General features: G+C 40.8%; 1 protein-coding gene across 2 annotated transcripts in view; it reads left to right on the top strand.

Annotated features, from left to right (window-relative positions):
* The first annotated feature begins 3,422 nt into the window (after positions 1-3,422).
* The window catches only part of FXR1 (FMR1 autosomal homolog 1), a 31,816-nt gene continuing 7,465 nt past the window's right edge, over positions 3,423-27,773 (top strand). The window contains exons 1-10 of one of the 2 annotated variants that reach the window (XM_072142735.1): positions 3,423-3,706; positions 19,976-20,028; positions 20,118-20,211; positions 20,892-20,963; positions 21,909-22,057; positions 24,867-24,960; positions 25,905-26,021; positions 26,560-26,730; positions 27,468-27,546; positions 27,656-27,765. In XM_072142735.1, the coding sequence (XP_071998836.1) occupies positions 3,656-3,706; positions 19,976-20,028; positions 20,118-20,211; positions 20,892-20,963; positions 21,909-22,057; positions 24,867-24,960; positions 25,905-26,021; positions 26,560-26,730; positions 27,468-27,546; positions 27,656-27,765 (990 nt within the window). In that variant the 5' untranslated portion in view covers positions 3,423-3,655. The remainder of the gene's footprint in view (positions 3,707-19,975; positions 20,029-20,117; positions 20,212-20,891; positions 20,964-21,908; positions 22,058-24,866; positions 24,961-25,904; positions 26,022-26,559; positions 26,731-27,467; positions 27,547-27,655; positions 27,766-27,773) is intronic. The other variant, XM_072142736.1, reaches the window with a different exon arrangement.

The raw sequence follows: 27,773 nt of genomic DNA, 5'->3' as shown, positions 1-27,773 counted from the left end.
GCTCAGTTTTCTTGCCGGCCTGGCTTTTAACTGTTCTTTATTCTTTGGGACGGTACGAACATAGGGATACCAAATTTGTATAGGTTTTATAATGTTTTCATACATTCAGAAAAATTAAAGCTTCCTGTACAAATTTTTTTTTATTTTGCAATTTTTTGGTGCCAATAACTTTTTCATACTTCGGTGTACGGAGCTGTGTGTGGTGTAATTTTTGTGACTTATGATGGCGTTTTCAATGCTTCTAATTTTAGGACTGTAAGGCCTTTTGATCACTTTTTATAAAATTTTTTATAATTTTCAAAATGGCAAAAAAAGTGCCATTTTTGATTTGGGGCGTTATTTTCCGTTATGGGGTTAAACCCAGTGAAAAGCCATTATTATATTTTGATAGATGGGGCATTTTTTAACGCAGCCAATACCCAATGTGTTTATGATATTAACAGTTTATTTATAAGACTTCTAGGGAAGGGGGGGGGGGGGATTCGAATTTTTAGGTTTTTTTAATACATATATATTTTTTTTACTATTTTTCAGACACCCTAGGGTAGTGGTGGCGAACCTATGGCACAGGTGCCAGAGGTGGCACTCGGAACCCTCTCTGTGGGCACCCAGGCCATCACCCAGCACAAAGGTCACCATTCAGGACTCCTCCTCCTGCAGTCACAGGCAGCCCGGAACGTGCCATGTTCAGCACTATTTGTCATTGAAGCCCCTTCTCAGAGCCTGTGATTCATCCTATTAAGGGGGCCTTAGAGGGAAGCTACAATAATAATCCAAAATTCTCCATCGTTCTACTGTATTGGTGTCTTCAGGACGCCAATACGTTCAAATCTGTGACACAGTAGGGACCATAAGTTACATTAAACTGGCATTTGGCACTTCGTGAAAAATATGTGGCTTTCGGTTGTAATTTGGGCACTCAGTCTCTAAAAGGTTCGCCATCACTGCCCTAGGGTACTTTAACCCTAGGTTGTCTGATTAATCCTACCATACTACTTTCCTACTCATTCATTACAATGTGCAAATTGAAATAGGTTAAAACGAGAAAGCCTCGGATCTTCGGAAGACCCGAGGATGTCATGGCAACCGATCGCCACCCTCCCCCCCAATAACGTCAAGGGGGGGACACACACACACACACAATCCTCACCAAGATGGCAGCGCCCATGCGCCGCCATTATTTTTAAGCCACCGGCAGCGATGGACGGGTTGCTAGCACCAAATTACTTATTGCATACATCAGTAAATCCTAATTTAACAAATCCTAAGGGAAGAGCACATCAGATTATTGACTATAACCGCACAGTTTTCCATTATTTGGTGCACTCAGCACTGCTCAGGAAGTGTGCAACTTTTTGATTTTGGTGCACTTTTAATATAGAGAGTGCTACACAATTGAAAGGCAGTAATAAATGTGTCACAAACTCCAACTAAGCACTAACAAGCCCCTTGAGGTGTACATTTTTCCAAAGAGTCAGACAATACGCTGCCACAACATAAAAGTGGCTCAACCACTTCATAAATACCTGTACAAGTTTCAGAGACATTCTTTTAGGTGCAAAGTTGAATAAAAAACTGGAACAAACACCTTCATACATAGATATTCATACATCTGGGCCAATGTATCAGCTGATTGTCTGAGCCGCACATGAGATGGCAGCCCGTATTCCTATCTTTGTTTGCAACTCATGCTCTATTCTCTTTTGGCATCTGCATACGATCGGACCTCAAAAGCCCATAACACACCGGCCACAAACTTTCCATCTAGGGGCCACTGATTGTAGCTCATAATATGCACATGTTCATATGCATGAGGTCTAAAATATATACAGTAAAATTGTGTTCGTTGTTCGGCTCATGGAATTTACCACAGTTCTTTCCACTATAATCTACACATACAACATTCAGGAGTCGGGGCCAGAACTTTGACATAATAGTACTGCATTTTGCGCGAACGCACCTCACGCGATGCAGTACTATTACGTCAAATGTCGTAAAGGGGTTAAACTTTCTTACCGCACACAAATTTGAGAACAAAGGGAAAGCTTGATAACATACACCACATAATCCCTGTTACAATTCAAGTAAATTTTATTGTCAAAAGTATGAATGCTTTCAACATCCAAAAAGTTTTTTGGCATGCTTTACAAAAACAGATTTTACGTAAGTATGAGCAGCACTAGAATCAAAACTTTTCTGTTGCAATCATGTACTCCTTCCATTGCTGCTTGATTTCTAAAAGCTTGGTGAGATACAAATGCCTATAGCAGAAGATTTTCTAGTAACGTTACAGCCTCTGTTGACGCACCCTGGATCTGGAGATAACACATTCCATTGAAAGAAAAAAAAAATATATATATGGGTCATGAGCTGGAGATTTTCACTATAGTTATGTTACTTTGGTCCAGTGCCTGCATAGCTACTTGATGTGGAATGGAGGTGAACGGGACACCATGTCACAACTGACCCAGAAGGAATAAGAGTCTTTGCCCGCCCCAGTGTGCAGTATCTTGCAAATACCCAAGAATTCTTCTAAGGATTCAGTCACATGTACCGCTTTGAAACAAAGTACACGGGGGGAATCCATGGTCCGATCGCATATGCTTTTTAATGGAAACGCATGCGATTGGTAACCAGCACCGGGCAACTTGCATTTAAACAATACAAGAAACCAAATGCAATTAAACAATACAAGAAACCAAATACCAATCGTATGCAGTTCCATAGAAACACATAGGTGATCGGGCCGTGGCACGCCACTTTTACTTTGATTCCGTTTCTAAACGGAGTCAAAGGGGAACGTGTGACCGCACCCTAACAAGGGCCTAGAAATGTACATGTAGACAGGGGATCTCATGTGAACTGCAGATAGACAATAGAAAAAAAAAGGAAACCGGGTCAGTGGAAAAAGGACGTTTCTGGTACAGACCTGAAACATCTCCTTATTATCAGAGGTTCCAGTCCATAATTATATGGTGAATTACTTCGTAAAAACTTTGAAAACAAAAAACTGGTCTTGAAGGGGTCAAAATAATTTCACAGGTTTTGTCTAAAATCAAATGCTGCACTTTGACAACTAGTGTGAATAGGGCCATGGATTCACTGCACATTCCTCATCACACAAGGGAAGGTCCAGAGTAATGGCTGGCAGCTGGGAGAAGTCAGCAGCCTCCCGGGGCACCGCTATAACAAGCGATGAGTAACCAAAGGACTTTTTTGTACCACAGCCATTTGTGTGACAGGAGGAAGCGGCTCCTGAGATAAGTGACACTGCTGCTATTTAGGGCCGGATAGCCGGGGCTATATATAGAAAGTAACACATGCAGGCACTTTATGGGGACACGCTTCCCGCCTCCGTAGTCCATGTTGGGCAGGACACGGGACCCCTCCTCCACTGCACGGCCTCCTGGTCCTCATGTCACCCGCGTCACTTTCCTGTAACCCTCCTCATGGACGTCCTTTCCCCTTCATCGTTCCCGCCATAACAATAAAGAATACCTCAGCCCTCTCCTCCTCATAGCGTGCAGCCTCCCCGCAGGCAGCCGCCTCTCCTCCCCTTCCTCTCCATCTCCCCTCCCCCAGATCCTCTCCCTCCCTCCTTGGGTGACGCAGAAACTTTCTAGAAATCCTTCCCATCGCCCTTTGCGTTTCCAACATGGAGGACCTGACGGTGGAAGTGCGCGGCTCTAACGGAGCTTTCTATAAGGTAACGGCCATCCGCAGCCCGGGTGCCGGTGTGACAGGAGGGGGCGGGCGGCTCCGCTCTGTTACACCGCAGCGCGGGAAGGAGCCGGTGGCGGGGGCCGCGCGCTGCCCCCGTGTGAGGATGGCGGCCGGAGGAGGCCGCGGCTGCTGCTCTGCTATGTAGTGGGGGCATTGTCGTGCCGCTCCATGGTGTGTGAGGGGAGTAACGGCCGGGCCGCCATAGCCTTTATACAAGCGGGGATGGGGCCTGATGAGTGGCAGCTGAGGGAGGAATGATGGGAAATCCGCTCCATGGGTACCACTGCTCCTCAGTGCCGGGCCCTGCTTGCACCGGAGCCCATGGAGGCTGCAGCACTCATCCGCTTGTCTCTCCCATGATGCTGCTGATCCCACAGGCTCCAGCAATGGAATGGAGGAGCAAATGACTTCTCAGCAGTTACATCTCCATTCACATGTGTGAGGAAATAATTCCATATCTTCTGTCATTCTGTACATGGTTCTAATCCTGCTATGTATGTGTCCAGGGACTACTATGGCCTGTTCACACAGTGCAGTTATTACTCATCCCCCTAGTTACTTAGATGAGGTGCTAGTTCTCATGCATTGTAGACTTGGTTTCCTGATCCTCACCCTTTGTGTTTTAAAGTTTGTTAGGTGACGCAGCTTTGCTAGGGAACCATTCACTCTTTGTTAACCCTTTCCAATTGGAATACTTATTGCTGTTGTAGCCTTTCTAGGCATATATATTGCAGGACTCTCCTTCCACAAGCGCCATGATCTTTGCCATTGACACGTGTATAAACAACATGTATAATGCTTGGCAGTGCAATTCACAGATTATAATTCATCATTTAACAAATATTACACAAGTGATACATGTGGATCAATTTTGATCAGATGATTACGTAACTGGTGGCCATATTGGTCTTCTTCAGAGACCATAGAAGCGCGGCCACATTGCACTAATGGGCCACTAAGTGGGTTACTTCAAGGGAAAGGCCTTTACTTCAATCTCTAACAAAGTCTAGTGATATCCAAAGATTCAGTTGAAATCCTAAACATCTCTTTTCCACTGCAATGTGAGATTTGGGCAGTTTCAGAAAAACATGACAGGACAGTGATTTATGTGCCGTGTCCTGTTTCATAGATACAATTCAAGGAGTCCCCTTTAATCATGACTTTTAAAGTCTCCTTGTATCACATACCACTATAAGAAGCTGAAGTTGATCCATGATACAGGAGACTTTGTAGGCCAGAGACACACTGGGCAGTATCTGGCCTTGGCATAAGCCATAAAATGATGATAAGTGTCTCTAGTGATTAAAGGATTTATCTGTGGCCGACGGCGGGCTACAACCTTTGCCTTGCAAAAGTTAAAATCTGCAGGAAAAATCAAGATGCGATTTAAAGCTGGTGGCAATTTTGTACTGTGCTTCTGGGCCTTTAGGGTTTTTTTATGTTTTTATGACTTTATTGGTGCATGGCTCAGGTCTGTTGAGATCTTTTGGATGTACATTTTTGTCGCCATTGCAGTTGTGTAGAAATTGTCGTGGAGAACCAGTGTGGTTTGGCCTTGTTGGCTTTGACATAAATCAGTGTAATGCTTATGTTAATGGTTTTTCTGATCTTTTGAGGTGAATTTACAATTTTCAGGTTTGTGAAGCCAAAACCAGAAGTTGATTTTAAAAAAAAGTGTTTTTACCAGTACTTAAAGCAATTGTCAGGTCTTTAAACAAACTATATAACTAGCCTGGGGCTGTAAAATCCTCTATCACTACCGTTGTCTTGTACCGTAGCCCCGTTAGTTCCATGCCCCGGTCCTGTCTGACTTCTTCCGCTCGCCTAATACAGCATTAGATTCGGTGCTACAGAGGACATAACAGCGGCACGACTCTGACAGGCGGTGTGGGACAACGGGAGTGATGGAGAAGGTAAGTATACGTTTTTTAATTTTGTCTTTACAGCCCCCCCCCCCCTCCCAGGCCAGTTGTGTAGTTTTAAAGCAATGACAACCTCATTTACACTTTCTTTTCACTCTAATCCCTCAGTGGGGTTAGTCACTTTTCCACCCTCCCATGGATAAGGGAGATGGTCATATTCATTTTAGTTAGTTTTGCTATCAGTTTATTTCTGCTTAGATATGGAACTGTACTATTATGTGGAACACGTCATCGCTTCTATGTTACCGAACAGACACCTTAAGTATGTTGCCAGGAGTTGAGAGTTTCAGTACAAAGTATTTCAGCTGTTGCTGTCACTCTCCCATCCTGAGGCACATTGTCAGCTATTTGAAATGCATTGGCCTTTCTATTTATAAGCCGGTTTCCCCTCAGTGAAAGGTTTTACATCATTACGTGTATTTCTCAGTTTATGTTAGGCCACTTGTACATAAGTGAGTTTGGCCCTACAGCTCCATATGTCTGCTGAATTTACCGGGCCGAACATAGAACTGCTGAACTGAACTCACCATTTCAGTTCTACTTCTTGTGCCGGAAGAAACTTCATTGCTGGATTTAGACTTTTATTCCGGTGCATTGATTCTATCAGCTATACCATTAAAAAGCTTGTCCACTTTGGTACGTCTATTCAAAATGCTCTAGTTAAAGGAAACCTACCATCCAGAATCTACTTATTAAGGTAGGTTCCTTTTTCTGTCTCCAGTCCTAAAGTTTCCTGGTCTAATCCATTTATTTAGCCATACCTAAAATTTACTTAATCCTTGGATGCCTGTTTGGGCTGTTGTAGCAAAGGCTACTCCATGGCCCAGTAGCCTCTGCTGTCCCACCTTCTTGCACGTCTTTGTTGGGCTTCTGATCTCGCCAGCATTGGGGTACAAGCTGGGACAGTAGGAACAATACTTATGAGTCTATGCAGAGCGTATCGTTGCCGGCACTGGAGCAAGTGCTTCCAATAAGCTGGCAATGTGACTACAGCTTGTGTTCAAGCAAAAGCAAGATCAGAGACTACAGGGGAGAGGAGCAGCCTTTGCGATTTCATGCCCTCAAAAGCTGCTGATTTGCATAAGTCAAAGATAAACTTTTATTCAAGGCTGGTGCCACACGCAGCGCTTTGTCTGCGCTTGCAAATGCAGACAAAACCGCGCCCACCGGGGTGGGCCTCGGCCCGATTGCATCTAACGCAAAACACCGGCGTCTCGTTCCCGATCGCAGGCGTTTCCATAGAATCGCTGATGCGATCGGGCCGAGGCCTGCCCCGGTGGGCGCGACTTTGTCTGCGTTTGCAAGCGCAGACAAAGCGCTACGTGTGGCTAAATAAAAAGACAGTCTTTTGGGCTGAGGACAGAAAAAGGAACCTGCCATCAGATCTACATTAAGTAGATTCCTGATGGTAGGTTTCCTTTAAAGTGTTGTAAAAACAACACTAGGAGCTGCTTACTAAAGGTTTTACAGCATCACTAAAGTAAGCAGCACCTAGTGCTACAACAGATGCAGCAGTGTTATACTGCTAGCGTTATCAGAAACCGCTGATAACGCTAACACACTGCCGCAATGTACACTAGAAACGCTGGACCGCTCTCAAAGCGTATTCATGAGGGGGCAGTCCGAGGTGCTGCCTCTTCCCCGACCACCCCACCCACTCCATAGGCCGGCAGTGAGTGCCAAGCGTCATGCGGCAGTCACCGCTCCCTTATTCTGCCCCCTCATGAATACATTGCTGCAGTGTCTGCTAGCAGTGTAACACTGCTGCGTCTGTTGTAGCGCTAGGAGCTGCTTACTTTAGTAAGCAGCTCCTAGTTCTGTTTTTATAGGTGACAGGTCCTCTTGAAGCATATAATTTTAGGCCCACTGATCACACCATGTTGATAAATCTAAATAGCTGTAAACGCCTAATGCCAGTGTCTGTGTTACAGAAATCCCCTTCTGTGGCCTCTATGTATGTACATCTGTATGAAGCATTTCAGCCATATGCCCGTGGGTAATAGTATATAGCAGTGATGGCGAACCTTTTAGTGGCGGAGTACCCAAAAAGACACCCAAAACCCCCCTTATTTATCGAGAGGTTTCAACCAAAAACTAAAGCAGTAACTTTCTGCTCCCTCTGTAGACCTGTAGGGGCCAGCAGGAGGTCCTCCAAAGTTAATTCGGCCCTGTCTATTCATTCTCCCTCTTCCTACAGTCCCAAGTAGCGAGGTAAGTATCAAAATATGACTGAAAGCAGCATCTTTTAAGTTGCTTGGAACTGCAGGAAGATTCTTCGAGTCCTATCTAGTGTGATGGGGCAATGGCCCGGGTGCCCACAGAAAGGGCTCTGAGTGCCACCTCTGGCACCCGTGCCATAGGTTTGCCACCACTGGTATATAGGAAGAGACCTACAATTCTGAAATATGCGGGAAGTAAGGAATGGAGCTCATCTTGGAAAAACAAATCTTCATTCTGCAAATTTACTTAATAAAGAATAATCATCTAAATTATCAGCTACCTTTTTTTTTTCCTTCTTACGATCAGGAGGCGACACAGAGGGTTTCAAACAGGGTACCATACAAGAAGGTTTAGCAGGCTTGTAAATGCAGCAATAGTGCAGCGTGTGACATCACCCTTAGGCTACATTCACACTGACGCATGGGGGATGTATAGACGACAATGGGCGATCGGCACCGTACGGCAGGCAACGGCTGTGTGAATCCAGCCTTAGAGAGACTTTTGCAGTTTTTTTGGTCTACATAATATGGAGTTGGTAGGGTGCCACTAGTTGAGCATCCCTACCTTTAGACATGAATTCTCTATCCCTTTGATAAGTGCTATAGATCTCAAAACGAAAAGCAGCCCCCTCCTTGCCCTTTATGTCTGCAGTCTACATTTGTGAATGTGGGAACCTGTCACTAGTGAAAAATAGCCCTCTGGTGACAGATTCCCTCTAAACAAAATCTACCATATAGAGCTGTAGCTCCATAAAAATTAAAAAAAAATCTGCCACTGAAGCTATTTGGGTAAGTAGATTCCAGATGGTAGATTTCTTGTAAACGAAAAAACTTGGTCAAGGTTTTCTGATTCATGAAAGAACATTTGGAAAGAAAATCATTGTGCTTCTAAGGGTTTTGAGTTTGTAACAGATCTTGTAATTCAGCAGGAAGTCTGACTACAAGTGGTATAAATATGGCATAGGATAGTCTCTATCCTCGATGAACGGTCACAGGTGCAGTCACACTTGCACAGATATTTAGCTACAGCTGGTAAAACAGGCGTTCCCAGGAATGTACAGATATTTCATCCCACAGACAACTCTTCTCGTGTGTTCTGGAAAGACCATAGACTAGTCTATTCCTCTGATATATATATATATATAGATAGATAGATAGATAGATAGATTGTGTAGACATTGTGCTAAGGGTTAGCCCTGTCAGGTTTTTCTTGATGGGCATATAGAATTTGTTTAAAATTAGTGTAAAGTTTTGGAGTTTCTCATAGTGACCATAGCAATCTATTTAGTACTTATGTTTGTTAGCTAGGTCCACTAAGGGTGCGTTCACACGTTCAGTTTTTTAGATAGTTTTTGAAGCCAAAAGAAGGTGTGGATGATTTTGTTCACTCCTGGTTTGGACATCAAAAACTGTATGTGAAAAACTGAACTTTTAAATGCACCCTAAGGCTGGAGACATACAGGTCCTTTATGAATTTAAATTTTGGAACAGGACTATATGCTGTGTAAAGCCCTGCTGCAAAAAGATGGAAATGGAGCTCAACAGTTTTCATTTAAGTATAATATGTTGGATCCAATAATTAAAAAAAAACTGAGTCTTATGAATCGCAAAGGTCACCATAGCCCATCCAAATCAAATCAAGTTTTGTACTTTATATGGTTAATACTTATATATATGAACCCTTGGTGATCAGTCCTGTATAATAATCCTGTGTCATTGTACAATTCCTAGGATTGATGGTGAACTATATCACATATATCAGATCTATTAGTGAACATGGTGAACAGGATCATGAGGTTATCCCCTAGAGGACTCAGCCTATTTTGGCCTAAAGGACGCGGCCCCATTTTTCAAATCTGGCCTGTGTCACTATAAGTGGTTATAGCTTTGGAACGCTATGAGATATCCAGGGGATTTTGAGATTGTTTTCTCGTGACACATTGTACTTTTGAAAAATTCTTTATTTTCAACGTTCTAAATTCTCTAGTTTTGATGCAGATAGTCATAGCACCCAAATAAATTCATAACTTACATTTCCCAAATGTCTGCTTTATGTTGGATGGTTTTTTAAGATTCCACATATTTTACTAGAATGTTATGAGGCTCAGAATTTAGGTGCCATTTTTCACATTTTTTGTAAAATCGCCAAAACCCGTATTTAGATGGACCTGCTCAACTTCTAATTGACACTGAGAGGCCTAAATAATAGCGACACTCATAAATTACCCCATTGTGGAAACTACACCCCTCAACGTATGAAAAACTACTTTTAAGAAGTTTGTTAACCCTTTTTTTACGTGTTTTATAGGGGTTAAAACAAAATGAAGGTGCAGTTTGCAAATTGTAATATTTTTTCACAATACACTCATTTTGGGTGGAAAATTAAACATTTAAAATGGATTAAATGAAAAAAGGCTCCACAAAGTTTGATACCCAATTTCTCCCGAGTACACGGATACCCCATATGTGGTGGTAACCTGCTGTATGGGCGCACGGCCGGGCATAGAAGGGAAGGAGGCGCCATCCAGATCAGATTTGCTATGTCACATTGTACAGGCTATAATTTTTTTCTTTTTTTTATTGAGGACCTATAGGGGCTTATTTCTTTTGCCACATGAGATGCACTTTTCTAATACATAATTTTGGAGCCTCTATAGCTAATTGGTGAGATTTAATTAACTCTTTGTTGGTGGAGGAAATGAAAATCATCATTTTTTAGGAAAATTTTTATGTGTTTTTTTTTTTTTGGCCGTTAACCATACCATAAAAATAGTATATTATTTTTATTCTATGGGTCGCCACGATTATGAAAATACTTCATTTATATATATTTTTAATTTTTTACCATTTTTACTGAATAAAAAGTAATTTGGCAAAATTGTTGTTAATTTTAGCATCACCGTCTTTCATATGCATAACTTTTTTATTTTTCACCTCACAAATCTGTTTAAGGGATTATTTTATGCGAGAATGATTGCTCTTTTTAGTGGTCTTATTTTAGATTGCGTAACTTTTTAAAATCACTTTTTTTAGAGCATTTTTAAAGGGCATTAATAAAAAATCATCTTTTTCAGAGAGTTTTTTGAGGTTGTTTTTTACGGGGTTCACTTTGCGGATCTAATATCGATTCTGTTTTATTATACAGATTGTTACGGACGCAGGGATACCAAATATGTGGGGGTTTTGTGTATTTTATTCAATTGTACTGAATAAAAACTAATTTGGAGAAAATCTTATTCATTTTAGCATCACCATCTTTTTATATGCATAACTTTTTTTATTTTTTGGCTGACAAATCTTGTTAGGGGCTTATTTTTTGCGAGAACAGTTGTTCTTTTTAGTGGGCTTATTTTAGAGTGCATAACATTTTTTAAATCACATTTTAGAGCATTTTTTTTATAGGGTATTAATTAAAAATTATCTTTTTTCGGAACGTTTTTTGCGTTTTTTTCCCTCCGGCGTTTACCGTGCGGGTCTAGTAACAATTCTGTTTTATTATGCAGATTGTTACGGACGCGGCAATACCAAATATGCGGGGGTTTTTTGTGTTTTTATGTTTTTTATACTTTATTAAGTTTTTTTTATGGGAAAGTGACATTTTAGGGGCTTATATTTTATGTATTTATTTTTTATTTATTATAATGTGTAGTGTTAACTGTTTTTGCATTTTTTTACTTATACATACTTGAACTTAAACCAGTGATGCTCTGATCACTGGTTCAAGTTCAATACACTGCTCTACAATACTATTTTATTGTAGAGCAGTGTAAACTGTCTGAGCAAGCTTGCGCATGCTCAGACAGTTTGCAGTCAGACCCGGAAGGGATCTGGCTGCCATGGAGACCGGGCAGCTCCGGGGCACATGCCAGTCCTCGGAGCTGCCCGGAAGAGGATCGGATCCCCCGGTAAGCGGCACGGGAGATCCGATCCACAGCAGGAACACCCTTACACGCCGAGGTCATGTTTGACCGCGGCATGTAAGGGGTTAACACCCGCGATCGGAGCCGGCTCCGATCGCGGGTGTTAGCGCAGGCTGTCAGCTGTACTAGACAGCTGACAGCCGCTGCTTCTGGTACCGTCTCCGTTTGTGAGCCGGTGCCAGAAGCAGGACGTTATAGAACGTCCCCGTGCGCTAAGCATCTAGCCCCGGGGACGTACTATAACGTCCTGGTGCGCCTAGGGGTTATACAATCTTGGAATATAAATCCATATATCACAGTCCTGCTGCTACCAACACCATACACAAAGGTCACCTGAGATGCATATCTAGGATTTCGTCTGGGGTGTTTTATATCTGACATGGGCAAATTGCCTCAGATTTAAACACTTTTAGCACTTTCTGATCCAACTTTTACTAAACTGCCTCAGATTTAAAGGAATTCTACAACATGGATGCAGTGTTGCAAACTTACATGCAGACATGTGTCTCCTGAAACATGATCCAGGATTACGTATAAGATCCGGTGTATACAGAGACCCCGTAAGGCCCATTTGTATAATTTTAGAAGACCATTTCCTCCAAAACTAAGCTCCTTTCCTTTCAAGGGAACCTGTCACCAGGGACCTCATTTTCACTAAAGACAGGTTGCAGAAGCCCATAACACCTACAGTGCAAATCTGCCTTTGTCTGCTCTAAGCATTTGCATTACAATATAATTGGGTGTTTATAACTTACCTTGCACCCTGACAGAATCCTCTGTTAAGTCACAGGGGTTGAGCTTTCACCAACTATTTAAAACCAGTGCAAATCACCTATTGGATCAGGTATGCATGACATGATCAGAAATTCCATTTTTGGATATTATCCTGAGGGGAAAATGAGAAATAATTGAAACTATTCCATATGGTAAAGAATCAGCGGGCAATTCATTATTATCTACATCGTGCCACCCATCACGTAGTTGATAGCATCCCACTAGGAGAACTAATGCGCACAAAACGCAGCTGCTCTGATGAACACAAATTCATATTGGAAGCGGGAAAAGTAAGCAACAGATTAAAAGAAAGACAATATAATCTGAGGGTCTTAAATAGAGCTAGGGATAAAGTTAGTGAGATGTAAAGACAAGCATTATTGTAACCTAATAAGAACAGAGGAAAATTAGGTTAATACCGAAACAAGGAAGGAACACAAACTCCAGTAGTTTTTGTTACCACATACAGTAACCTATTTACTAAAACTAAAAACATCCTAAAAGAAATATGTACCTATATTTGAACAGGATGAGGACATTGCAAGGTGTTTACAAGGAGGTATTAAATTTGGCTCTAAACAAGCCCTCACAATAGGAAACCAGGTCAGTCCTGGTCTATTTAGGAGCCATATTAAAAATAATAATGAATTATTATTATATTCAAACAAATCACCCTGGCAACCACAGATGCAGTCACAAGGTTTGCAAAGTTTGTTCAATTTTGGAAACGGATAACTATATCACATCATTTGTTAATAAAACTAGACATAATGTTGAAACATATCAATTGTAATCCTTTATATGTTGTATATGTTATTTTGTACCACAGCTGTAGGTTACAATATGTGGGCTCCACCACATGCTCGTTAAAAACCTGCATTAGACGCCATTAATCCGATATTTCCAGCACAGCGAATAAGATCTCGGCTATGTCTTTCGGGATATCCATTAAAAAGATGTAACTTCATTCCCCTGGAAAGGTATCGAGTAGGTATGCCAACCTGTTAGGGGAGGAGACCACAAGAGGAAACTCCTAAATAGGGAGACTTTCTGGGTCTTTATTTTAGACAGCAGACAGCCACTAGGTATGAATCTAAGAGACCTGATTTTGTGGTATACTCTAATGTAATAACCTTTTTGAAATGTACACTCACCGACCACTTTATTAGGTACACCTGTCCAACTGCTCGTTAACACTTAATTTCTAATCGGCCAATCACATGGCGGCAACTCGGTGCATTTAGGCATGTAGACATGGTCTAGACAATCTCCTGCAGTTCAAACCGAGCATCAGTATGGGGAAGAAAGGTGATTTGAGTGCCTTTGAACGTGGCATGGTTGTTGGTGCCAGAAGGGCTGGTCTGAGTATTTCAGAAACTGCTGATCTACTGGGATTTTCACGCACAACCATCTCTAGGGTTTACAGAGAATGGTCCGAAAAAGAAAAAACATCCAGTAAGCGGCAGTTCTGTGGGCGGAAATGCCTTGTTGATGCCAGAGGAGAATGGGCAGACTGGTTTGAGCTGATAGAAAGGCAACAGTGACTCAAATCGCCACCCGTTACAACCAAGGTAGGCAGAAGAGCATCTCTGAACGCACAGTACGTCGAACTTTGAGGCAGATGGGCTACAGCAGCAGAAGACCACACCGGGTGCTACTCCTTTCAGCTAAGAACAGGAAACTGAGGCTACAATTTGCACAAGCTCATCGAAATTGGACAGTAGAAGATTGGAAAAACGTTGCCTGGTCTGATGAGTCTCGATTTCTGCTGCAACATTCGATGGTAGGGTCAGAATTTGGCGTCGGCAACATGAAAGCATGGATCCATCCTGCCTTGTATCAACGGTTCAGGCTGGTGGTGTCATGGTGTGGGGAATATTTTCTTGGCACTCTTTGGGCCCCTTGGTACCAATTGAGCATCGTTGCAACGCCACAGCCTACCTGAGTATTGTTGCTGACCATGTCCATCCCTTTATGACCACAATGTACCCAACATCTGATGGCTACTTTCAGCAGGATAATGCGCCATGTCATAAAGCTGGAATCATCTCAGACTGGTTTCTTGAACATGACAATGAGTTCACTGTACTCAAATGGCCTCCACAGTCACCATATCTCAATCCAATAGAGCATCTTTGGGATGTGGTGGAACGGGAGATTCGCATCATGGATGTGCAGCCGACAAAATCTGCGGCAACTGTGTGATGCCATCATGTCAATATGGACCAAAATCTCTGAGGAATGCTTCCAGCACCTTGTTGTATCTATGCCACGAAGAATTGAGGCAGTTCTGAAGGCAAAAGGGGGTCCAACCCGTTACTAGCATGGTGTACCTAATAAAGTGGCCGGTGAGTGTATATAAATTCCTTGCTTCTAATTTTTATACATACATGTAGTTAAGTATAGTGGACTGTGATAAGGGATTATATATACATAAGTTGATGTTTAGGTATGAATTTGTGGCGGAATTTTGTTTCTGTAGTACACTTGTTTGCCTGGGACAAATAATAATCCGTTACGATTAATCTATATAAGTGAACACTATGCATGACCTAGATTAAGAAGGCTATATTGTGAATACAAAAGCAAAATGTGACGTAACACCAACTATAATATATTAATATATGTAAATTTGTAATGGATAAGAGAAGGAAAGCAAGTTATGGCACACCTAGAGGTGTGTTAAATTACTTTAACCATTCCCCTTCTGATCATGTGATCCTTACCTGATCCAATAGTTGATTTGCACTGGGTTTAAATAGTTGCTGTGTGTTTTTGTATAATGGGACCATGACTAAGTACTAAGACGAAACGTGTAGGTCTGCTCTGTGTTGTCCATATGCTGCCTAAATTTTGACATGGGTTTTATACTATGAAATAAAGAAAAACAAGTTTTTATCCATCTTCCGTGATTGTGCTTGGTTTTTCTTGGATCTGGATTTGCTATTTCTGTGGGAAGCTTACACGTGTTTTTTGTGCATCTGGAAGATTGAACCAGGATGTTTAGCTGGCTTTCTTCTTGAATTTGTTTACAGGGGTTTGAATGTTTTACAAAAACATGTGACTGCAGACTGCTCAGCTGTTGGTCCCCACCTTTGTGCTGTCAGCTCACCACTTCTGTGAGCTCTGAAGAAGCAGGAGGGAGGAGCTTTACAGGGGCACAAGGGTGGGGGCCAAGAGCTGTGTAGCACAGACAAGTCACATCCAAAACAAAAGGTTTCTGTCAGGGTACAAGGTAAGTTTTATAACACACAATTATATTGTAATGCAAATGCTTAGAAAAGACAGACCTATTTACTCTGAAGGTTTGATGGGCTTTTGCAGCCTGTCTTGAGTGAAAATTAGTTCCCTGGTGACAGGTTCCCTTTGTTTGACTGACAGTGTTGGTGTATGTTTTTTCTTTGCAAATTACAACAGGTTTTTTTCTCTGTACGCTGTTAAATATTCCCTATCTTGTCTACCACATGACAGTCCATTGATTTTAAGGGAACCGGTCATCAGGATTTCCCATTTCCACATAATCAGTCTAGGGGAACCTGTCAGCAAGCTCACACACAGCCATGATTTTCACAGCCCTGCGCTAAATGCCCGAGCTACAAAACTGAGCGCTTGTCGAAAGAGCAGGTTCCACAAGCAGATGATGCACAAGACTTACACGTTCTGTTTGCACCTAGAAAAATGTAAACATTACTGTATTTTCACTTAAAGGGGTTTTCCCATGAAAGAAAAATCTCAAATTTCAATCCCCTTAGTGATGTTAAAGAGAACCCGTCATGCAAAATAACCCCCCTAAACTAAATATATTTTCATAAACTGCCATTAGAGAGCATTGCCTCTATCCCTTCAGTGTCCCTCTACATGCCTGTAAACCTAAGCAATGAGGTCCTAAAGCTGTATGCAAATGACCTGTGAAATGTCCAATGAAGCATTAGCATATTCAAGCTGTCCACTCTATTCATGAGTGGGAGGCACAGCCACACCCCCAGTGCATGACTGACAGCCTGTATAATGATGTGAGGCTGTATAATGGTGTGCTTCCTGCTGCTGCTGGCCACGCCCCCTGCAGCCTGTGTGTGCATGTGTGTGTGTTTAGGAGAGATGCAGCAGCTCCAGGCAGCCATGTTATAGCAGAACATGTCAGATTCATGTGTAGCTGATGTCTGTGTCACACATGTGTATTAGGAGGATGCAGCATGTCAGCAGATGCACTAACTATGCTTTACTATACATTACACACAGACATGAGCAGGGGGAGGAGAGGGGAGGGGGAACAGGAGTGACATCACTGCCTCTGACCATGTGACCAGCCTCATTTACATAATAAAGAATAGATGATTTTACAATGATTAATGTATGAAATAACTAGATAAAGGTTAGGATGGGATCCTTGTGAGCTGCTCCAACAGGTAGTAGTGACAGGACAAGTGACACAGACCTGATGACAGGTGTCCTTTAACACAATAAAGATAATTTTATTATGAACCCCCTTACTTCGCAATGTAACTCAGTTTTATCACTGTTTTTGCTATTACGAAGTGATGGTCCGTATAAAATTCTGCAGTGTGGGTGGGGACTCTCTAAGCAGACACATGCTTGGGACAGAGGCTAGAGTGCAGGGAGCAGAGAGAGAAACTGAGCTGCACGGCCATCACACAGAAATCCAAGATGGGTCGTATCTAGGGGCAACTGAAATTGTGTACACAAGGACTGATAGACAAGTTGGAATTATAATTATATATCTGTGAAATGTTGTATTTTTGTTAATAACAGTGAATAGGAGAATGTGTTATTTTGTTATCCTGAGTTCATTTAAGAGACTTTTCATGGGAATACCCCTTTAAATAAGTAAAAGCAGAAAATGGAAATCTGTTCATAGGAAAAATGGGGGGCACTAAAAAACGACATTCACATCACGTTTTTTGGACTCCTTCGGTGTGTACTCCAGGAAAGCTCCTGGCATACACTCTGAACCTATTTTGGCAAACGGAACCCAAATGCTCCATTTTCTTGTGGGTTTGGTTTTTACGGCTTTGACTGTTTGTTATGATTCTTGGGGTCAGTATGATCATGGGGATAACAATTTTTTTTTTTTTTTTTTTTTTTAAATGAAAACCTTCTGTTTAACACCGGGAATAACTGTTTCTATATTTGATTTGGGACTTTTGAGACCCTGTAATAGTAGTGACAGTAGTGATATAAATTGTGGTCAGGGCTCTTCTTCATCTGTGAAGGGGAGATTATCAACTTTCTACAGGATAATTGTTGGACCATGTCATTTCAAACAATGCAGAAATTGTCTGAAATGTCATTGTCCAGGAAAAATCCTTGGGAACAGCGATCATAACCTAATTATTTTCCTCTTAAACTGTAAAAAGCAAAAACATGTGGTAAAATCAAAAACATTTAATTTTTAAGGCTAATTTCCAGAAATTCAGGGCTGCACTACAGGATAGACTGGGATCAGATTCTGTCACGTGATGAGACTAATGTGAAATGGGACGCATTCAAATCTATCCTGGGTATACTTCTAAATTTATTCCTATAGGTAACAAGTATAGACGGGTGAGATTACAACCCACGTGGCTTACAGCTACAGTTAAAAGGGCAATTAATGAGAAAAAGAGGACATTCAAAAAATATAAATCTGACCAGTCGCCTGTATGTATGACATATTTGCAGAAGTCCATTCTATTCATCTAATTGTGTCTGCAGCAAGAATATTTGGGTGAGTGCTCGCAATAACACCTGTACGAGCATCATAGGTGTTTATACAGGAAGTTTTATGCCTCCAAAATACTCTGCATATAATTACACATGCTGACCCTTATTTGCAGTTAGGGGAAAAAGGGGCTGCAATGCAGACTGATTAAAGGTCATGTGACTGGAATTCAGGTGCTCTGCACTGGTCTCGGTCCCATGGCTGCCTACGGCGTCTGTGAGCTGCAGCAGAGGATAGCTTGTCTAGATAGCAATGTGTGCGCTCCTGCACACATTGGCAGAGTCACGCTGACAGCCTGATCCTGTACTGTGACAGCTGCCAATACAATCAGTCCCCTATCACATCATTCCATGAATAGTGCTCATGCCTCACTGATAACGTCACAAGAATTCCTGGGGAAAATTCGTGCAGAAAAGGTGTAAAAAAAAAAAAAAAAGTAAAAATTAAATTATTCCTCCCCTCAAAAAATGCATTTAATAAAAAATAGTAATAAAGTGCAATATTATAAAACACAACAACCAGTCATAGTATTATCTGGGGGTCAACGGCGAAAGTCCTGTTATTGGTTAGTGCCATCAGCCATAGTCTCATCTGGTGTGGGGATGGGGGTTGTCAGCGCCATCAGCCATAGTCCTTTCTGTACGTTGCACTTTATGAGGAGACGAAGAAAGGCTGGGCATGGCTTGTTTATTACAAGATATATGCCTATAACTGCCTACATAGCCAACTAATAGCATTATATATGAGATATTTGAATTGCGACAATGTCATACTCCTTGCCTAAAAATACTGCTCTTTAAAAATGTTAGTGCGACCTCTGAGCCATGGGAATGTTACAATCAGGTTTTCATCAACTGCACATTGTTTTAAGAATCTATCAAGAACTGGAAATGATGAAATGGTAGTGTTGCTGTGTTTCAAATAGTATATACAACTATTACATATTGGTTTTGTTTCGGTTCTAATGCACGTCCTTTGAGAGGCGCTCTTAATGTCTTTGGGCTTTGGCTGTTCAGTCAGAGTTTGCTACAAATGTTTCAAATTTTTTACTTGCAATTTAAATTTGATGCGCTGAGATGTGTTTAATAAATTTAATTTTTATTGATACTTCATATTCATATTGATGTGAATATAAGTTGGTCATGATTTTACGGGATGGAGGGTGATTTAACAACGTCGATGAACTCAATATGAAATGTGCACATGTAGAGAGCCAGAGCAATGTAGGAAGAGGCTGACAGCAGTGAAAGAAACTAATAAAAATAAGTATTAGGCAGTTGTCCAAAAGCATCTGGCTTTTACCACTGGGGGACCATAAAGACCCTATGAAGTCTTGTTTAAATACCAGAATACAATTTTAACTCTCCCTTCACATTAGTGTAATATAGCATGTGTTTTTTCTCTAGATGGCTATTGTTTGGGCTTTGTAGTTTTATTGATAAGTTAGAATTGTTGGCAAATTTATGAGCTACGCTTGGTTATCTTGATTTACCTCCATTGCAAACCCAGTGTTTAACACCTGGTTGGAAGGTTTAAAGGGGTTTTCCCATGAAGACCCATGGGATAGGGCCTAACTTGTCTTCATGGGGAAAACCCTTTTAAGAATAATTTTCCCCATAGGAAAAAACTTAAGGAACTTACTTTGTAAACTTCTGAAAAGGTGTACATGTATTATGAATATAAATTTTCTACTTTCAGGGATTCATCAAAGATGTCCATGAAGATTCGCTCACAGTTGTCTTTGAAAACAAGTAAGTTTGGTCTATTGTACATTACAAGTGGCAGACTCTTGTATGTGCCCTTGCTCCATTCTAATGTACTGTTAAAATTATATCTGTAGCTGGCAGCCGGAACGTCAGGTTCCATTCCATGAAGTTAGGATGCCACCCCTACCGGACATCAAGAAAGAAATAACTGAAGGGGATGAGGTTGAAGTAAGTATAAGTCGGGTATTTCTTAGTTTTCTTTTCCAATAAATGAGTCATTACTAATTAATGACTATACATGTAGACATAAGGTAGTCTGTTGCAGATTTAAAGTGCAGTATGTATAGCAGAAACCTGCAGCTTTTGGGGGAGTTCTGTGGTTGACCAGTGGCAAGTATAAGTTTAAACATATGAATGTTGGCACAAACTGCTGCAAAAACAATAGTAGAGGGGCATATGCTCGGTCTCTTCTAGGCACTTGTTGATTGCAGCTGTTCTCCATTTTTTGGCTACTTGCAGGTCTGCCAACACAACAATCAGATTACAAAATATTTTGCATAAATCTATGGTCCACATTAATACCAGAAACTTTTGGTAATGCCATCTCCCTAATAATATGAACAAATATCTAAGTTATTTATGCAGTAGTTCTGAGGAGGGGAAGAGGCATTGCATAACTACAGCAAGGGGTGTGCTCATCATCTCTAAGAGAAGTGGCAATTTGAGGGCTATCAAAAAGGCACAATACAAGTTGCATACTACCCATAAACAGTGGAATTACTCATGTACACCGCATGGAATACAGTTAATGCAATGTTTGAAAGATTAGTTAGCCAGCCTTTGTGATTAGATTTGGTATGATTTATATTTTGCCATTTACCTTACCCGTGTCTTTCATAAAAATACAGGTTTACTCCAGAGCCAATGACCAAGAACCATGTGGATGGTGGCTTGCTAAAGTCCGAATGATGAAAGGGGAGGTAGGTGTTTTTTTTTTTTTTTTTTTTTTTTTTTTGTTTCCAAGTAACTAGGGGCATTTATATTAATTTTCTTACTCCTCATTTATCTTTTTCATTCTAGCAGTGTTGGTACCCAAGTGTGATTTCTTAGGAATTGCCTTTCAATATAATGTGGCAGATTTACCCCAAAAGTCTCAAAGTAGGACTGTGCCAAGTTGAACTAGGGTTGGGAAGCAAGAGGTTTTTCTTACGGAGACTTTGACCAATTAAGGCCACCTTGCCGGCTTGTGCAGACTTAAAGCTGTTGATGTTTCAATGGGAGTTTCTGGGAAATATGCAAATATGTTTTCCAGGATGAGATGAGAAATAACATTCTCTCTTAGTTACCTTGTAAGGCAGCCCCCTTACCATCAAGCATGACTTTCAGGAAGCCTAATGACATGTTGCAGGATTGTATATCCATTTCAAAAGGAACAGATTGTAGACAGCACCGTTTCAATGTGTTTGCGTCTCTTCTGTACAGTGCAGGGAATTAGTTTACCTCAGTGAGAGGCTTTTGACTAGTTAAGAGTTTTCCTTCTTGAATAGATATACTGGTTTGGCTTTAATCCCACATCATGTCATTAGGCTACTTGATGGTATGGGGGCAGCCTTACAAGGTAGCCAAGAGGCAATATTTTCCTTATCCCATCCTAGAAAATGTATTTACATATTTCCCAAAGTTAAACTACACAGTTCGTTGCATCACATTTATTAAAATATCTAATGCGGGATGATAAATCTGGCGTAGTACAAGACTGTCTAGTTGTATATTGCTCCTAATAGATTTGCCAGTTTAAACGCTTGATGGTCGAGGTGCTATGAAAAGCTTGGATGACACTTTTAAAGCATTGAAAAACTTTACCAGAAAATGTGTTTTTAATAGATCCAGTCTGATTTTATACAAACTCTGATTTTGTTTTTTAGTTCTATGTTATTGAGTATGCTGCTTGTGATGCTACATATAATGAAATAGTGACATTTGAACGACTACGACCTGTCAATCAGAACAAGCCAGTGACAAAGAATTCTTTCTTTAAATGCATGGTAGATGTTCCAGAAGATCTCAGAGAAGCGTAAGTTGCTGTATTTTTAAAATCTTTGCATTCTTCCCTGAATAACATTCCACAGCATCTTTTCTTTTGACTCCTGGTGCTCTAACGTTTGTTCTAGTTATTTGAGTGAACAGTTTGTATGGAATAGTCCCACAATGGACATCTGCCATCAGATTTACTGATAGTAGACTGCCTTAACTTACTTCCTCCTCTAGGTTCCTGCAATATGCAAATGAGCTGGAGCCACACCAGCCTACGCCACCAGAGCTCCCCTTTGCTCCACCATCTCAAAATGTATGCATGCCCTCATTCTTTATATTCTCTTGGTCCTTCCTGTTGATCTGAAGACAGCTGTTCACGTCACCCCACTGTCTGCAAGTCTCGCACATTCACGGTCATACCCGGAAGCTGCTTAATTGGAGATTTTTTTTTTTTTTTTTTTTTATGAAGTAGTTTTTACAGGAATATAGCTGTTCCCAGACTAAAAAAAAACTGGGCCATCCACTAGGAACCTAGATGACTAAATTAGGGCAGTCTAACTCAGAGTCTGATATTGTCCATTGTTGCTGTAATTCACAAACTAGTAACTACATGCGGTCCCTGACTTGCAGACAACCCCTTGTTACAAACGGAACTCTGGATATTGGTAATTTACTGTACTTTAGTCCCAGGCTACAACAATCAGCTATAAGTTATCAAAGGTGTCTGCAATTGAGCTCTATTGTTAATCCTGGTTCTTATGACAACCCAAAAGTTTTAAAGTCCAATTGTCAGAGAGACCAAAAAAATATTGTATGAGGTTACAATTATAAAATATACAGCTCCGACTTACATACAAAATCAACTTCAGAACACACTTGCAGAACCCATCTTGTATGTAACCGGGGGACTGCCTGTACTAGTTAACTTCTCATACATTTTTTTTTTTAGAATGACCAACAAAGAGATTGCAGATCCAAAAGCTGTTTTTATAGAAAAGATGAACAGGAACTTAATTTGTGCATAATTCAATTAATAAAGCAGCCAATTCAGGAGAGGAAAAAAAGTAATGTAACCTGTAGGCTTAAATGAAGAATAAAGAGGCTGAGTCGGTGACATAGCTGCCATAATTCTCCAAGATCAGAGACCAATTTGACCTTGGACCATTAATTTAAGTTCTGTTGTCAAATGTGAACATGCCCTCAAAGAGGGTACCATTCATGAAATGGAGGATTGCATGATTTAGGCCAGTGATGGGCAACCTTTTGAGCTTGGTGTGTCAAAATTCGCCAAAAAACCGAGCATAACTCGGGTGGTGTGTCACCTTGACAAAAAAACATAATTTTGTGATATTTATAGTTTAAATAACAAATATGTATAGTTATTTACTTATAGTTATATAAACTTCTAGGGTACTTTAACCGTAGGTTGTCTGATTGATCCTACCATATAGTGCCATACTACATTATAGCAGTATATGGGGATTTTCCCAATCATCTATTACTATGTGCAAATCGCACATTGTAATAGATCAGTTACAATCAGACAGGTGTGGAAAAGATTAGTAACCTGTGAACTTTGTCATGAAAGTTCACAGGTTATACCGAGGCGCAGGCACCGCTGTCTGCATCTCCCTCATGCCCTCTTGGCATGGAGAAGGCGTGAGGAGCAAAATAATCGCAATGTCTGGGCTTGTACATCACAAACTGACACACAAGCCCTGATGACTGTCTTCTATCATACAGTGCACTGACCTTACTTACTATATGATGAGTGGTTGTCCTCCCTTGCCCCTGCTGTGGAGATGGTCAGTGTAGAGGTGGCAGCTGCTGGGACATCACACAAGGCAGCAGCGATGTGACCTCTGACTGTGCTGCCATCTTCCCCCCACCACAACTATCAGGAGCTGCAGAGGAGCCTCCTGGGTGTATGGCCGGGTCACCTCTCCTGCTGTGCCCCATGCTGATACCTGTGCTGACTGGAGACGCTAGGCACAGCTCACACATGGGGAGGGGCCGGCCCGGGGGAGGGGGGAGTGCCGGAAGCTCAGTGCAATCTCTCCGCCTCCCGGCTACTGCACCTGGTCATGTAGGATGAAACTTAACTCTCAGGCAGCTGTGTGTCAGTGAAAATGGCTATGTGTGTCAGCACTGACACGCATGTCATAGGTTAGCCATCACTGATTTAGGCCAAAAAGATGTGTGAACACATCTGATGTGTGCATTCACCAAACACGCATCAAAGTAGCAATGTGTGTTTTGCTTGCTTTGGTCATAATGCATGTGCATTAGGTGTTGCCTTTTGCTTACTGCTTTTTCGGGCTGTTTTCACGCTCTATTTTAATAACATTTAGGAATGGAATTACAGCAGAGCAGGGAGGAGCTTCTCCCAATTGTAGATGCGCATAAATGCTTCCGATCATGGGTTGCTGGATAAAATGAAAAACAATGGTATATGCAGCCTTTTGCTGCATTCACATGTATTAACGTATGTGTTTAGAATGGCTAGAGAGATGAGGTTTGCTTAATTACTTTACTGTCAACATTGCGTTTACAAAATGTATATGTTAACACAATGTGTGAATGCACCCTTCGGATCCCCATGCATACTGCGACCTGACCACATGCAGCATGGAATTGCCTGGCTGTAAAAATGGCAATGACAGGTGCCACATGTGAAGTACAGGTGAGGCCTAGAAATACACAAACTGCTGGGTCACATTAAAAATTAGTTGTTTGCTTGGATTTAACCAAGTGGCCCAGATTAACTTAATCTTATAAACCCTTTGATGTGATTCCATAAAGTCATGAAGTGGTATAGGTCTTATTGAAGTTCTTGTGTTTTCCTGCAGGTGTGCCAGTGAAAGTGTGCATAAAGAATTTAAGAAAGCCGTAGGAGCATGTAGAGTGTATTTTAGCCCAGAGACTAATCAATTAATTATACTGGTAAGTGTGAGCTTCTGGTCATTAAGCCATGGCGTAAGAGGAGGTTCTGATTGTGATCCGGCTTACAACTGCAATCAGTCTGACTTGTTTCCCAGTGGAGACTTGCAGCAAAGAAAAACTTTTGTGCACGCTTTTGAGATTGTAGATGAGAAATGACATTGGGTCATTAATGTCCAGAAGAAAATATCTTTCTAATGCATTGCTGTATGGAGACCCCTTTTGCAACTGATTTTGGTTGACTCTTGGTGACTCTTCAATATGCCTAAAATTGGCCATACATTAGGAATTTTAGACCACCTTTTCCTGAAATGTTGCACAGAGAACAAAATTTATATCTACAAATTAATGATACATGTCTGGTATTTTATATTTCCTAGTCCATGCCAATACTGCAAATCAGCTTTTTATAAATCTCTCCAATTGCTCTGTCATACTCTTGTTGGCATAAATCAGCCCTATAAATCCCTCTTGTACGCATATATTAAAGTCATTTACAATGTAGGACTTTAAAAAATAGACTTTTATAACTATCAAATGGTGAGAGACAAGAATGAGTAAAGCAAATAAGTCCCAGTTCACACTTGCATTTTGGGCCTCTTTTATTATCTGAAGACTAATGCATCTGTTACATTGTCTATAGACTTTTAATGCCTTATGTTAGTGTCTGTTTTCACTACTTCTGTGAGAATTGGAGGGAAACAATAGATTTGAAATAACGGAAGTGGTGAAAACGGACACTAACAGAAGCCGTTGACAGGAATGGACATTTTTACAGATCCTTTAGTCTCAAGTTATTTTTTTTGATGGAAGATCATAGCAGGGGGGGGGGTCCAAAAGCGTGTGTAAACCGGGTCTTTCTAGCCAAGACTGTTTTGGGTTAGGTTTTTTTGTTTGTTTTTTTAGTTTACTTGATTTTTCAGTTCCAAATTGTCTCTTCTGTGTAGTCTGCCAGTGAAACAACAGTCAAGCGGGTAAATATACTGAGTGACATGCACTTAAGAAGTATTCGCACAAAGCTGATGCTGATGTCAAGGAATGAAGAAGCCACCAAACATTTAGAAGTATGTTCATTTTATTATATTTTACATCTTTCTGAATTGCATAAAAGCTCAGTTTTAACAAACAAGTGTTTTTTTTATGGCAATGTTATCCAGTTATGGTGTAATGGCGCAAGATGGTTTAATATTGCATATAAAATTAAATATACCATTTATAAATGGGTGAAACCTAGTTGTTAAAGTACTCATATATTTCCTAGAGGAACTAAATATACAACACAAGAGAGAAAAATAAAATGAACAAAAGATAATGTGGATAATCTCTATAGAAATTCCAGATATCTGCTAATTGTTGGATATTTCAAGGATACCCCAGAGCATTATGCATTCACTATATGACTGATACCAACTATGTTTAACAGTCTATTGACTTGCTTCGGGTCCTTCAGCTGGAGCCAAGCCATATGTTGATCATGATGGGATAGTTTGCAGTTTTCTCATCTGAATGGATTTCCTGGGATTTGAATTCTGCTCAAAATAGATGTAAAGGAGATGAAACTATAATGGGCTAATACAAAACAAATTACATTTTTTTTTGTAGTGTACAAAGCAACTTGCTGCAGCATTTCATGAAGAATTTGTTGTAAGAGAAGATTTAATGGGCCTTGCAATAGGTACACATGGAAATAACATCCAGCAAGCCAGGAAAGTCCCGGGTATTACAGCTATCGAATTAGAAGAAGACAGTGGAACATTTCGAATTTATGGAGAGGTTGGTATTGAGAGTTCACTGTGCAATGACATCTTGGTCTGTTGAGTGAAGACCACAATATATAAATGTAAATATAAATGTGGAAATTATGACACAAAATGGCATCAGTAACAGCAAAGGTCCCATTGTTTGGGACGAAAATGGACATGACAAACTGACACTACATGAGTATAGCACAAACCCAATAATTTTGATTGGCGCTTCTGGAACAGAAATCCTTGTGGGGCTGGGTTGTTGACACTGTTAAAAAGATAAAGACTGCACTTTTATCAGCTTACAGCAGAAGTTTTTAAATACCAAATTTATCAAGTTTGTAGACAATGCTACAACTAGTATCCAAAATGGGTGTAGTGCCAGAAAGGGAGCATGTGGCAAAAAATATTCACATGCACCTTATTTTTGACAGGTTTTTGGCATAAACTAAGGCTGGCGCTGCGCGACCATGCTCAGTCATTGAAAAAGTTGAGCCCTGGCCGGAGTTCACTGAGCACAGGGATGGGGGACCCTTTGCTTCATATTTCAAAATGATGCACAGAGTCCCTTCACTGCTCTTTATCATGATTCCAGTTTGAGACTGCTGTTCCACCAGCAAGCATTGACTTCTTCCATGATATTTGACCGTGATACAGTAAATCTGTTCCCATTTTATGTTGATAATTTAATCTTTTAATCTTTGACCTTGAGCATTCGAAACATGTTTTAGTCCTTGAAGTATAATAATGTGCTTTTGTTTTTAGAGCGCTGAAGCCGTTAAGAAAGCAAGAAGTTACTTGGAATTTGTGGAGGATTTTATTCAGGTGCCCAGAAATCTTGTTGGTAAGATTTATTACTGTATTGAGTGTGTGTTGAAAGCCCTCTAATTTTTTCAATGTGGTCAGATTTGTGTGCATGGTTTAAATTTACTTGTTTGACATTCTCTATCCAGGAAAAGTAATTGGCAAAAATGGAAAAGTCATTCAGGAGATTGTGGATAAATCCGGAGTTGTAAGAGTAAGAATTGAAGGAGATAATGAAACAAAGTTACCCCGTGAAGATGTGAGTTG

This window comes from Engystomops pustulosus, chromosome 3, assembly GCF_040894005.1.
Source record: "Engystomops pustulosus chromosome 3, aEngPut4.maternal, whole genome shotgun sequence".
NCBI lineage: Eukaryota > Metazoa > Chordata > Amphibia > Anura > Leptodactylidae > Engystomops > Engystomops pustulosus.
This window is presented reverse-complemented; position numbering and strand designations above follow the sequence as displayed.